General features: G+C 49.8%; 2 protein-coding genes and 1 pseudogene across 2 annotated transcripts in view; 2 read left to right on the plus strand and 1 right to left on the minus strand.

Moving 5' to 3' along the window:
* LOC147443746 (glycerophosphodiester phosphodiesterase GDPD6-like) overlaps positions 1-14,933 on the minus strand; it is a 44,766-nt gene that overhangs the window by 10,361 nt on the left and 19,472 nt on the right. The gene's annotated exons all lie outside the window — the stretch shown is intronic.
* On the plus strand, positions 9,377-10,252 carry LOC147443747 (uncharacterized). The gene is made up of 2 exons (XM_086527638.1): positions 9,377-9,614; positions 9,663-10,252. The coding sequence occupies exons 1-2, from the start codon at positions 9,377-9,379 to the stop codon at positions 10,250-10,252; spliced, it is 828 nt and encodes a 275-aa protein (XP_086383764.1).
* LOC147443748 (uncharacterized) lies at positions 12,886-13,977 on the plus strand (annotated as a pseudogene).

Consider the following 14,933-nt stretch of genomic DNA (forward strand, 5'->3'; position numbering starts at 1 on the left):
ACGGTGCGAGACTTATGGGACCACACTCAAAGTGGCTGCCTGGAACTGTAATGGATCTATGCGTCTTGATGTAGGTGCTTTTGAGGATAGCTTTACTGGAAGAGACATCATTTTTTACTCGGAGACACACCAGGCCCCTGGGCAATCCATGCCTCACATCAGTGGATACAGGTGGGAGACAGCTTACAGACAGGAGACATGCTCAGAACACAGAGGGCGGGGCTCGGGGGGAGTGGCAGTGTTATTTAGAGAGGATCTGCAGCCACTGATACATATAGCCCGCAGGGATGAGCAGGCTAGGTATATGTGGGTGAGATTGAAAGCAGAGACAGGCAGATATCTCTACCTAGCTATTTGCTACTTTCCCCCGAGTACATCAGTTTATGCATCACCCAGAGGACAGTCCCCTTTCTCTATTCTGGATGATGACATATGGGAGTTCTCTAGGGATGGTGACATTATCATCCTAGGGGACTTCAATGCTAGGACTGCCCATCACCAGGCAGTGTTTTATGATACTTCAGAAGAGATGCTAAGAGAGCTAGATGTTGTGGAGACGGGCCTGTCCATACTATCACACGATGTGGAATATACCGAGTATGGGCGACACCTGATAGACATGGGCACTGCACATGGTTTGGCCATCTTGAACGGCCTACAGAGATTTCCTGCTGCGGGAGGTTTTACATGTTTCCCTCACAGGCATGGAGCCAGTACAGTGGACTATGTCATGGCACAACCGAATCTCATCTCTAGTATCCAGGATCTCACAGTTGGGCCCAGACTGGTCGGGGTAGCAGTAGATCATGCTCTGGTGTCGATGACCATCTCTTTCCAGTTCAGTGTAGCACACAGGCCACGGGTAGCATCCCCTACTCGCTACACATTCACACGGGAGACGGATTCTGTATACATGGACGGGATCAACAGACGCCTATGCACTGAGGACCCTGGGCAACCTCGGGAGGAGCTAACTACTATACTGACACAGACATTACATGAGGCAGCAGCAGAAGCATACCCACACACCCAGCCTGAGCAGAGCCGCCGATCAGGGAGCATGCCTCAGAACAGCTGGTATGATGAGGAGTGCCGCCAAACTAGAGCCAGACTTGAGAGGGAGGTGCTTTTGGGGGATGTCACTCACAGACAGTCACAGATTGACTTCCGACGCTTGGTACGGCGGAAGAAGAGGGCTTTTTTGGCTCGACTCGAACAGGATCTATATCAGCTATTCTTGAGACAGGACTTGCGTGAGGCGTGGCGGCTCTTTCATGAGCAGTCCCCCCCTCCCCCCCCCCCCCCCCCCCCCCCCCCCCCCCCCTGCTATTTCCTCCACAGAGACCTGGGGTCAGTACGCATCATCTTTGTACACAGTACCTAGACAGCCGCCCCTCCCCAACCCCCCCGACCCATGCCCACACATGTGCTTTTTTCACCGCTGAGATGGTGAAGAAAGCTATTGACAGGATGAGGACTGGGAGAGCATATGATCATGATGGCTTAGTCACTGAGCATTTCATGCATGCCAAAGATCTACTGGCAGAGCTTCTAGCAGTTATGTTTAACCGTGCCATGTGTGAGGGCCTACCTGACACTTGGAGCCTATCTATGATAGTACCTATCTTCAAGTCAGGAGACCCCATGGAGCCTGGGAATTATCGCGCTATTATGATTGGGCACACACTGGCACGATTGTATGCATACATTCTTGAGCAACAGCTGAGTAGATGGGCAGAGAGGGAAGGAATGCGTGCAACTAGGCAGGCAGGGTTCAGGAGAGGCTTCTCTACTCTTGACCGCATCTTGACAATCAGGGCCATCATCGAGGAAGGTAGATCTCATGGGAGACGGATCTATTGTAGCTTTGTGGACTTCCGCAAAGCTTTTGACACAGTACCCAGAGCTAGATTGATGCGCAGATTACAAGAAATGGGAGTACCCACAGAGCTCATTTGGGGGATCATGGCATTATACAGATCAGTAGTAGGGCATGTACGCACCCCGGAGGGACTCTCAATACCGGTTCACTCCACTATTGGGGTGAAGCAGGGCTGCCCGCTCTCTCCTACTCTTTTCGGTATGTATGTGGATGAAGTTTCTGACTACATTGACAGCGATGGGGATAAAGGTGCACAGCTGGCAGGGACATGGATTCCACTTTTGTTATATGCGGATGATATTGTGTTGATCTCCGAATCCCCAGAGGGAATGCAACGCCAATTGGATGCTTTGCATACTTGCCCACGAAAGTGGTTTGTCTGTCAACCTTGGTAAAACCAAGGTTATGGTGTTTAATACCACCCCACAGTGGATCGGGAGATCAGCACCTACATTCACATACGGCCAGGAGACTGTGGAGTACGCAGACGCTTACACTTACCTTGGAGTGGTTTTTAGCAGACTCACATTCTCACTCAGAAGAGCATTAGAGACCAGACTGACAAGAGCCCACACAGCATTGGGTAGATTGGAGAAGATGTGTTCGTAGGTTCAGTTTCAGGAACCCCGGACGAAGCTCTGGCTCTTTGACACCTTGGTGGCCTTAGCATTGCTCTATGGGGCTGAGATATGGGGACCTTCATTGGATCACCACGGGAGGCTGGGTCGCAGAGACGGATGGGGGAACATGGAGAAACCTCTCGTCTCTATGATCTCGCGGCTCATTAGAGCCAAGGCATTAGTACCACAGGCCATTATCTGAGCAAAGCTAGTGGCCCCCCCACTAGTGGTGGAGGCGCTCACCAAATCAGTCTCCTTCATAAACCGCACATGGGAACTTCCCAGAGACAGATATGCTTGCATAGCACTTGAGTCCTCTTGACAGTTAGCCATACAAGGAGATACAACATGCTGGTATGGGGAGATAACATCATGGTTTCAGGCGCATGGGTTCAACATAGACAGGCTGCCACCATTCCAGTACTCATTGGATGCACCATCTCTCATTCTTACACAGTCGGAGATCACCAAGCTCACCCGCCAAGACCTGACCCAGCTAGACACCACGAGGACATGGATACAACCAGCACAAGAACTGGGCACGAAGATGGCTCTCTACAGAGACCACCTTCTCCAGCTTACGGAAGATGGTTTTGTTACGAGACTCAGATACATGGATACCCACTTGTCTCATGGGATACGATGTGCTATTGGCCAGTTACGCACATCGTCTCACCAGCTACGGATTGAAACTGCGAGATACAGCGGAGTACCGGCAGAGGCCAGGACATGCCCCTTGTGTCACATGGAACCTGAGACAGAGCTGCATTATACATGCCGCTGCCCCGTCTACTACGAGATAAGAGGCCGCTTCCATTGCTTGTTCAGAGAGGGTTTTGGACCACTCTCAAGAGTAATGGGATACGAAGATCAAAGATGCCTTGGTTTGTTCTTGCTCGAGCTGCGCAGGCATAGAGAGAGCCTGATGAATGGCGAGGCTAACCAGTCTCAAAGACGGATTATTGACTTTTTCAGAGCAGACACGGGACAGCCGCAAGAGCCACTCCTACAGCAGAGCTCCCCCTCGTCTCACGCCAGAGGCACACTGATCGACCGAGCGATTGAACTGGGGAAATCCAGGTGCCAACGGCTGCGAAGGACTACACAGCATCGACGAGGCTACGTCAAAAGATTCAGACTACTAGCCATGGAGGAAATTGATGAGATTCGCCAACGACCGATGCTAGATCTTTTGTGATTCAGCTATCCCAACTAGCCGCCCATTTTTGCTTAGTTTTCGGCTTAGCTCACATTGACCAATCTAGAATCCCATAATATATATCTTTGTTTTGTACTGTTGTTAGGTTATTTTGTTACTCTCACTTTGTATCATATCCACCACCTTGTAACTTTCTGGTCTCATAGGTCACTATGGCCTTTTGAAGACGTTAATATAACATTTCATTTTCATTTCTCTCTCCGAGGCGAAACCCTAAAACGCACAGGGCTGACCTGTGCGAAACCCTAAAACGTAACGTGCCCTCCTCCTGCTGCACCAGCGCGCGTACCTCTGCTGAGCTGCGCGCCACCTGCCTGCTGCATCGCCATTGCCTTATTCGTGGCTGGACTGCGCCGCCCCCCAGCCCGCAGGTGCATTACAGTGCAGACAACACGCAGTCACACCTGCAAATTTTTCGGACCTGCAAAATTTTTTCAGACTTGCGCAGATTTACAAAATACGGAATTTACATTTTTAGAATTCTCACGAGTTGCAAACCTGCAAGGAAATTTTTGAAATTCAGAATCACATAAATTTCAGCTTTGATAGAAATTAGCAGAAAAGGAAAATCAAAAATGTATGATTGATATGGGGAACATACATGTATGCATTATGCGGGACACAGATGTATGTGTGATGTGGACATAGTGGGTTGACTTGGCAGAAGTGCAGATTGTATTTTTGATGGAGGTCATGACTGCTTCGCCGGTATGTAAGCCCCATCCGAAGGCAACCTTTGTGCTTACAAACAAGCGGATTACACAAATGGAGAGGGAGATGAAAGACTGGAAAGCAGATATGGAGGGATGGTGGAAAGAGAAGGCCAACCTTCTTCAAATGTTTCTCAACGAAGGCGCGCAGTGGAAGAAAGAGAAAGAGGACCTGCACGCAGAGCTACAAGCACTTAAGGCGGACTCCAAAGCACTTGAAGAAGAGGTCTCAGCTCTCAAGCGAGAACTTGCTGATAGAGCGAGCAGTGGACTAGAGGAGGGGGAAATCCAGCCTTCGGTAGTAGAGGAAATCAAGGTCATCAAAGAGCAGGTACGGATGATCAAAGAGGAGGAGAAACAAAAGATGGTAAAGACGTCTTCGTGGATGGATGTGATCACGAAGACGCAAAAGAAGGCGGATGAGGCCAAGAAGTGGATAGAAGTCGCTAAGAAAGGCAAAGGGAAAGAAAACACATCTGTTCGCACTCCTACAATCATCAACATGACTCTATACGAAGAACAACGAAGGAAAACTAGAGCTTTTGTATATAAGAGTAACCGGTCTAAGAGACCGAGATGATGTGGAAGGGGAAGTTGAAGAACTTCTCCGCATGATGGGTAGTGAGGCTACTCATACAAAGGCATGGAGCGTGGGGAAGAAGACACAAGGCAATGGGGAGACTTCAAAGGGGAGAGCTCTAATCATCCGTTTCCCATACATGGAGGCAAAGAAGGACTTCTTGAAGAAGCGTCCTACACTAAAGAAAACGGGCATATTCCTTGGAGATGACCTCACTCTCACACAGCTTGCGCATATGAGAGAGGTAATGCCAGAGATTCAAGTGGCAAGGGAGAAGGGAAAGACGGCCTTCTACAAAGATGGCCGGGTTGTGATTGTAGAGCGGCGCTCCACACGACGGTGCAAGACCCATGGGACCACCCTCAAAGTTGCCACGTGGAATTGTAATGGATCTATGCGACTTGATGTGGGCGCCTTTGAGGATAGTTTCAGGGGAAGAGACATCGTCTTCTACTCTGAGACACATCAGGCCCCTGGGCAGTCTATGCCTCACATTAGTGGATATAGATGGGAGACTACCTATAGACAGGAGACACCATCAGAGCGCAGAGGGCGGGGATCAGGAGGAGTGGCAGTGTTATTCAGGGAGGAGTTGCAGCCATTGATACATATAGCCCGCAGAGATGAGCAAGCTAGGTACATATGGGTGAGACTGAGAGCAGAGACAGACAGATATCTTTACATTGCTATTTGCTACTTTCCCCTGAGCACGTCAGTGTATGCACCACCCATAGGACAGCCCCCTTTCTCTATTTTGGATGATGACATATGGGAGTTCTCTAGAGATGGTGACATCATCATTCTAGGGGATTTCAATGCTAGGACTGCCCATCATCAGACAGTATTTTATGATACTTCAAAGGAGATGCTGAGAGAGCTGGATGCTGCAGAGACAGGCCTATCCAGACTATCACAAGATGGAGAACACACTAAGTATGGACGACACTTGATAGACATGGGGACTGCACATGGATTGGCCATCTTGAATGGCCTACAGAGATATCCCGCTTCAGGGGGTTTTACATGCTTTCCACACAGACATGGAGCCAGCACAGTGCATTATGTCATGGCACAGCCGAGCCTCATCTCTAGTATCCAGGATCTCATGGTTGGACCCAGGCCTGTTGGTGTGGCAATGGATCATGCTCTTGTGTCAATGACCATCTCTTTTCAGTTTAGTGTAGCACACAGGCTACGGACAGCAGCCCCTACTCGCTACACCTTCACGCGGGAGATAGACTCTGTATACATAGATGGGATCTATAGACGCCTATGCACAGAGGAGCCAGGGCGACCTCTGGAGGAGCTTACTACTATATTGACACAGACACTACATGATGCAGCAGCAGAGGCATACCCACATACCCAGCCTGAGCAGAGGCGCCGTTGGTATGATGAGGAATGCCGGGACACTAGAGCTAGACTTCAGAGGGAGGTGCTTTTGGGGGACATCACCTCACAGACAATCACAGATTGACTTCCGACGCCTAGTGCGGCGGAAGAAGAGGGCATTTTTGGCTCGGCTAGAGCAGGATCTATATCAGCTGTTCTTGAGTCAGGACTCACGTGAGGCATGGCGGCTCTTTCAGGAGCACTCTCCCCCCCCCCCCGCCATCACTTCTACAGAGGACTGGGGCCAGTACGCATCATCTCTGTACACAGTTCCTGAGCAGCCCCCCCTTCCCGACCCTCTCGATCCATGCCCACACCCATGTGCTTTTTTCACCGCGGAGATGGTGAGGAAGGCCATTGACAGGATGAGGACTGGGAGAGCATACGTCGTACGATCATGATGGTTTAGTGGCTGAGCATTTCACGCATGCCAGAGATCTACTAGCAGAGCTTCTAGCAGTTATGTTTAACCGTGCCATGTGTGAGGGCTTGCCTGATACTTGGAGCCTATCTACTATTGTACCTATCTTCATGTCGGGAGACCCTATGGAGCCTGGGAATTATCGCACTATCATGATTGGACACACATTGGCACGGTTGTACGCATCTATTCTTGAGCAGCAGCTGAGTAGATGAGCAGAGAGGGAGGGGATACGCGCAGCCGCACAGGCAGGGTTCAGGAGGGGTTTTTCTACTGTTGACCATATCTTGACACTCAGAGCCATCATTGAGGAGGGTAGATCGCGTGGGAGACGGATCTATTGTAGCTTTGTGGATTTCCGCAAAGCATTTGACACAGTGCCTAGAGCTAGATTGATGCGCAGATTACATCAGATGGGAGTATCCACAGAGCTCATTTGGAGGGTCATGGCATTATACAGGTCAGTAGTGGGGCAGGTATGCACCTCAGAGGGTCTATCCACACCGATTCACTCCACTATTGGGGTGAAGCAGGGCTGCCCGCTCTCTCCTACTCTATTTGGTATGTATGTGGATGAGGTTTCTGACTACATTGAGAGAGATGGTGATAGAGGTGCACAGCTAGCAAGGACATGGATTCCATTATTGTTATATGCTGATGATATTGTGTTGATCTCCGACTCTCCGGAGGGGATGCAACGTCATTTGGATGCTTTGAATAGGTTTGCTCAGAAAAGTGGTTTGTCCGTGAACCTTGGTAAAACCAAGGTCATGGTATTTAATACCACCCCAGAGTGGATCAGGAGGTCAGCGCTAGCATTCACATACGGCCAGGAGACTGTGGAGTATACAGATGTGTACACTTACCTCGGAGTGGTTTTTAGTGGGCCAACATTTTCATTGAGGAGGGCAGCAGAGACTAGACTCACCAGAGCCCATGCAGCATTGGGTAGATTGGAAAGGATGTGTTCACAGGTTCAGTTTCAAGAGCCTTGGACGAAGCTCTGGCTCTTTTGACACTCTGGTGGCTTCTACATTGCTTTATGGAGCTGAGATTTGGGGACCTTCATTAGATCATCACGGGAGGACAGGCCGCAGTGATGGATGGGGGGACATGGAGAAGCCTCTCGTCTCTATGATCTCGCGGCTCATTAGAGCCAAGGCCTCAGTACCACGTGCTATTGTGCGAGCAGAGCTAGCTGCCCCCCTACTAGTGGTTGAGGCGCTCACCAGATCGGTCTCCTTCATACACCGCATGTGGGAACTTCCCAAAGACGGATATGCCCGCCTTGCACTTGAGTCCTCTCGACAGTTAGCAATGCAGGGAGATACAGCATGCTGGTACGGGGAGATGACATCATGGTTTCACGCGCATGGGTTCAACATAGACAGATTGCCTCCCTTCCAGTACTCATTGGCACAGGAACTGGGCACGAAGATGGCTTTCTACAGAGAGCATCTCCTCCAGCTTACGGTTGATGGTTTTCTGACGAGGCCCAGATACATGGACACCCACTTGTCTCATGGGATACGATGTGCTATCGGCCAGATACGTACATCTTCACACCAGCTGCGGATCGAGACTGGGAGATATAGCGGAGTACCAACAGAGGCCAGGACATGCCCCCTGTGTGACATCGAGCCTGAGATAGAGTTGCACTACACATGCCACTGCCCCGTCTACTACGAGATACGAGGCCGCTTCCATTGCTTGTTCAAAGAGGGCTTTGGACCATTCTCCAGAGTCATGCAGTACGAGGATCAGAGATGCTTGGGTTTGTTTTTGCTCGAGCTACGCAGACACAGAGAGAGCCTAATGAGAGGAGAGGCTAGCCAGTCCCAGAGATAGATCACAGATTTCTTTAGAGCTGCCACTGGACACCCGGAGGAGTTACTACCACAGCAGAGCTCGTCGTCTCACACCAGAGGCACACTGATCGACCGAGCGACTGAGCTGGGAAGATCCAGACGCCCACGACTGCGGAGGACTACACAGCATCGGCGGAGGCTGCATCAGAGGATTCGGATCACTTTGGCTCGACATGCACGACGCCCGGTCAGACTACTGACCATGGAGGAAATTGATGAGATGCGCCAGCGACCGATGCTGGATCTCTTGTGATCTAGCTATCCCAACTAGTTGTTGTTCACACCTAGTAGTTTAGGATTCCATAGTATTTTATTGTGACATTTGTCATTTCATTTTTGTCATTGTTGTCATCTTGTTACTCTGACTCTGACTTTGTATCAGATCCACCACATTGTAACTTTCTGGTCTCATAGGTCACTTTGGCCTTTTGAAGACGTTAATATAACATTTCATTTCTCTCTCGCTGCCCACCTGCGCATCCTAACCAACTCTGCTGAACCCACGCCTCTGCTGCCCTGCCGTACAACCCCCCCCCCCCCCCCCCTGCCAGCCCTGCCCTCAGCCTGCATTGCTCTCTGCAGTACAGCCTCACAACCCCCCTTCTCCCCCCCCCCCCACATTGGTATGAGGTTCAACACTTGGTGACCCACACGAGCGCCCCTCCCTCACCCCACCCTCCCATCATGGCACCCCTTGATAAGAGGGAGGTGGAGGAAATGATAGCTCGGGCCATCTCCCAGGTCAAGAAGGAGGCCGACAAAGCACTCAACACAGAGATGCGCAAGTTGTCGGACAAAATTAAGCAATTGGAAGAGGAGAGGAAGCAAACGGAGGAGCACATTAAAGTTCTCACTGCAGAAAGGGATGCATGGAAGATAGCACACGCTGAAATTCAGCAGGAGTTCACTAGAGAACTTCACCGCATACAAGAGGACATACATCATATGAGAGGGGTAGCATGAGAAGAAGGTGAAATCTCCCAAATAGAGGAACTCAAAGGAGGACTGAAAAAAGAGTGCATAGCTGAGCTCAAGGAAGACATGATACAAGAATTAGATGCAAAGCAAGGGAATTGGATCGAGGTAGTAAAGAAAAACATCAAGAAAGAAGTGCGGGAAGAGAATGCGAAAGAAGATGTGATAAAGGTTCAGGACACACTGGAAGAGGAGAAGCTACGTTATGCACGCAGGCTAAACGTGCGTATTACTGGACTCCCAGAAGGGGCTTCACCCGACTTAGATGCGCAGGAGTTTTGTCGAAGCATGGGATACACGGCCATGCCATTCACACGGGTCTGGAGGGCAGGGAAAGATGCAACTAGATCTAGAGCTCTTATTTTACAGATGCAGTCTCAAGAGGACAGAGTTGCTTTCTTTCGAAAGCGAGCCATACTACATGGGCGGCCCGGTGAGACCATATATATGGATGAGGACTTGACCAGGATGCAGATTGAGCATAGGAAAGCATGCATGCCCCATATTCTACAGGCCAGGAGGGAGGGCAGAAAGGCCTTCTACCGTGATGGTAGGGTCTTTATCGATGGTCACCCTACTAAATAGGGCCACGTGGCCTATGAGACATCAGTACCACCGGAGATATTGATTAGAAGAGCAGTATGGAACTGCAATGGCTCTTTATGGACGCGGCCAGACATGCTAGAGGAGGTCATGGAGGGGCATGATTTCCTATGTATCACAGAGACTCATGAGAGCCCGGAGAGGGGACTACCTCGTATTACCGGATTCCAGTGGGAGTCAGCTTTCCGGCATACTACACGCCAGAGTACAGCTAGAGGGTCGGGGGGAGTGGCTATTTTATTTAGACATACTCTACAGAGTCACATTCAGATCATGAGCAGGGATGAGGAGGCAAGATATCTATGGGTACGTCTGGAGATATCACATCAGAGATGGATTTATCTAGCCATTTGCTATTTTCCTCCACGTGGATCTAGATACGCGGGTCAGGAGGGTGCGAGACAGGTCAGAGATAGTGACTCCCCATACGCGTATCTATCGGAGGATATCCTACATTACTCCACATTCGGAGAAGTCTTCCTCATGTGAGACTTCAACGGCTGCACCCAGACCAGACAGTGTGAGATATATGACATGGAGCAGCCCAATATTATGAGGACTCTTGACCCGGAGGAGATGGGGATCGGCAGATCTTCAAACGACACAGGCCAGGATACCACAGGATATGGTAGACACCTTCTAGAGTTGGGCAGCAAACGCCATCTCGTTATTTATAACGGGATGCATCGATGGCCAGATTCTACCAGACTGACTTGCTTCCCACGTGGAGGGGGGAGCACTGTGGATTACGTCTTGGGACCTCTATCTGCTGCACACTTATTACAGTCATTCAGTATTGGACGCTGCCCACTGGGAGCTGACCACACCTTTCTTAGCTTTGCACTCTCATCCTCCGTCTCACTTGACACTCCACCTCCTACACACACTCACACCACGATCCGCTTTACTCATGAGCTCTCACATGTCTACATTGATCATCTCCACTCACGCTTGCTCTCTCTTGACCCTCATGCCAAACTCGACACACTTACCACACAATTCACACAGATTCTCCATGATTCAGCTCTCCATAGTTTTCCTCATAGCACTCACACACACCCATCTCGAGTGGGGTCTATGCCACAGAATGGCTGGTATGATGATGATTGCCAGGAGCTCCGCTGAGGTCTTCGCGCAGCAGAGGCTCGTGGCGAGATCACACACAGACAGGCACAGAGGCACATGAAGTCCCTTATCCGCTGTAAAAAGCGGGAATGGGAAGAAGTATTGGGAGTTATATCACTTGCTCATGAGTAGAGATAGTGGAGAGGCCTGGCGACGCATCCGTGAGCGAGGGCGCCCGACACCTATACATGATCCTCACCTTTGGCATGATTATGCAGAGCGCCTCTACCAGATACCAGGGCAGCCACCTATACCCACACCACAGAGACCACGACCGATTACAGCATCATTCTTTACATCACATATGGTGAGCAGAGCCATCTCACACCTCCGGCATGGACGAGCCAGAGATCAGTCTGGATTACAGGCAGAGCATTTGATTTATAGGAGAGATACTCTGGCACCACTTATTGCTCACCTCTTCAACAGGGCTCTAGTAGAGGGATTCCCGGACTCGTGGACAAAGCATACCATTGTGCCTATCCACAAGTCAGGGGATGTTATGGACCCGGGCACATATCGCACTATCATGATTGGGCCCATGCTGGCCAAGTTATATGGAGCAGTATTGGAGGAGGCATTGAGCACTCTAGCCGAGACGGAGGGTCTTAGAGCTCTAGGCCAGGCAGGATTACGGCGGTCTTTCTCTACCATAGACCATATCTTCACTCTCAGATGTCTGACTGATCAGACTCGAGTGAAGAAGAGGAGATTGTATTGCTGCTTTGTGGACTTCCGCAAAGCTTTTGACACAGTACCTAGAGAGAGGTTATTCAGACGACTGATGGATCTGGGTGTGGGTGAGGAGATGATTTGGGGGATATATGCATTGTATGAGCATGTTTCTGGCAGAGTCAGATGTCTAGGAGGTATATCAGACACTCTTGTTAACACCATTGGGGTGAAACAGGGGTGCCCTGCTTTCACCTACACTATTTGGACTCTATATTGATGAGATAGTGGACTTCATTCAGCACAGAGGAGGAGATGGAGTGGAGATAGGCGGGACTACTGTACACATATTGCTCTACGCGGATGACATAGTGCTAGTAGTAGAGTCTGTTGAGGGGCTACAGCGACATCTTTCAGCACTTGATGATTTTTGCTTACAGCGAGGGCTTTCAGTGAACCTTGGTAAAACCAAGGTTCTTATCTTTCATACTTTAGCACAGGTCAGGAGGCAGAGGGCATTTATAGCAGCAGGAGGGAGCATTGAGATTACAAGGTCATATGTTTACCTTGGCGTGACCTTCACAGCAGCATCAGGGGCATTCTCGATGGCACAGGCAGCTAGAGACAGACTCACTAGAGGGTATTCGACACTGGCATTGATGGAGAGACAGTGCCATCAGGTACACTTTCAGAAGCCCCGTACAAAGGGGTGGATGTTTGATACACTGGTCACACCAACACTTATGTATGGGGCTGCGATATGGGGCCCAGGGCTAGCTGCTTCTGTATGGACTCTAGTGGAGCGACCACAGATACTCATGATCTCTAGACTCATTCGCAACAAGCCCTCAGTACCACATGACATCATTCGAGCCGAGCTTGCTTCACCACCTATGCTGGTTGAGGCACTTTTTCAGACTGTATGCATGCTGCACAGACTTCAGAGCATGGACAGAGATCGTATTGCATACCGAGCCTTCTCAGCATCACAAGACATGGCATTGGCAGGGGATAGGACCTCATGGTATGCTCAGACACGGGATTGGTTTTCTTCTCAGGGACTGGATATTGATAGACTGCCGCCACTACAGTACGACACTCAGGCCCCCACCTATTCCCTCGCACGATCTGAGAGGAATAGGGTCATTAGACAGGAGATATGACACACCTACATTCAGAGGACATGGGTTGACCCAGGACATGAGCTACCATCGAAAATGCTACATTACCGCGAGCATTTTCTACAGCTATCAAAGTAGAGGTTCATTGAGACCCCCCTATACATGCAGAGATATATGCCACATCACCTTCGGGTGGCCATTGGGCAGCTTAGAGTGTCCTCGCACCAGTTGGAGATTGAGAGGGGCAGAGCCAGAGGCATACCACGAGATGAGCGTATGTCCCATTTGTCATACAGAGGTGGAGAGCGAGGAGCACTTCATGGTGAGATGCCCAGCTTACTCGGAGCTCAGAGTTCAGTTTGGCATAGAGGATACACTCCAGCAGTGTATAGCGAGGAGTGACCAGATCCAGCTAGGCCGCTTCCTGACCACTGCTTTTAGCATGCGTGAGCAGATTCTACAGCCACGACAACAGGCAGGTGCGAGTACACAACGGACTATTACAGAGTTCTTCCAACGAGAGGTGTATAGCCAGAGACCTCCGACTCACACGAGCGGGCTAACGCCTCAGCAGGCCGACACCCAGAGAGCGCGTCGTAGACCACGAGTCCCTGCTATGTGAGACGGCGACCACATCACGACGAGGTATTGAGGATACGGGAACTCCATCAGCACCACCTAGAGATGAGGTATGCATCTACGCATTGGACCACCAGGCTACAAGAGGCTCTTCGACCACCCTCCCCTATGTATGACATTCTCCACCCACCCCCTATAGTATGCTTTTAGCTGGACATTGCCCACCATCATGTGGCCTTGTATTATACTGTGAAGTCATTTTCTGTTGTGCCAGAGCTACACACACGTGCCTATACTGCTATGCTGCACACACAGGGTAGCCACTATCCGCGGAGTCGGAGCTACCACCCACTCTCATACTCATTCACAGTAGGCACAGTCGGTTTATTCTTTCTTTTCTCTCATTTTTACCGACACCCAGATCACCACTTTTGTATATGATTTGGTCTCATAGGCCAACTTTGGCCTTTAGTAGACGTAAATAAAGCTTTCTTTCTTCTCTCTCTCTCTCTCTCTCTCTCTCTCTCTCTCCCCCCCCCTTGGTCTCTACGCTTCCACATCGTCGACTTTGACAAAATTGCCATTCCCTATTACAGATACTCATGTCTAAAACACGGAATGGAGATTTGGAAAGTTATAATGGGAACGGGAATGGGAGCTTGAAAATGGCCATCGTTGTAACTATAATTTATGGTATGGCTCTAGAAATACAGGGCAGACTAAGACATAGGCAGCCAAGCACCAAGTAAAGCATTACCAAAAAAAATCAAACCAACAACAAGGGGGCACATGCATCACAAAAGAGTGATAAATTATAACGTTATCAACCATTTGCAGCTCAGTAAAAACTTCACAATCTTAAATATGTATGTCTGCTAATACAACTCAAATGTACAGTTGGATGAATCCAAGAAGGCCCAAATCATCTTTAAAAGAAGATGCAAGCTGCAGAATTATAGATGATATAAGCATCGGCTCCATCATGCATAATAGTGGCTAAATACCATGTCCCATTGAAGGCTTGACTTGCAATCTCAAGCTTGTGTCACAGGCTTGGACACCCAAGTGAGAAACCAATATCAACACACGAACAAAAACTGCAACAACTGAACTTAAATAGAGAGAGAGAAGAGGAGAGTCGACATGAAGTGGCAAAGTTCCGCTTC

Source organism: Adiantum capillus-veneris, chromosome 13 (assembly GCF_014529385.1).
Source record: "Adiantum capillus-veneris isolate H3 chromosome 13, ASM1452938v2, whole genome shotgun sequence".
Lineage (NCBI taxonomy): Eukaryota > Viridiplantae > Streptophyta > Polypodiopsida > Polypodiales > Pteridaceae > Adiantum > Adiantum capillus-veneris.

Excerpts from the sequence above, each read along its gene's own strand:
- LOC147443747 (XM_086527638.1), top strand. The coding sequence starts at position 9,377 with ATGGCACCCCTTGATAAGAGGGAGGTGGAGGAAATGATAGCTCGGGCC. Across the intron at positions 9,615-9,662 it reads GTTCACTAGAGAACTTCACC|GTGAAATCTCCCAAATAGAG; the intron begins GCATACAAGAGG and ends CATGAGAAGAAG.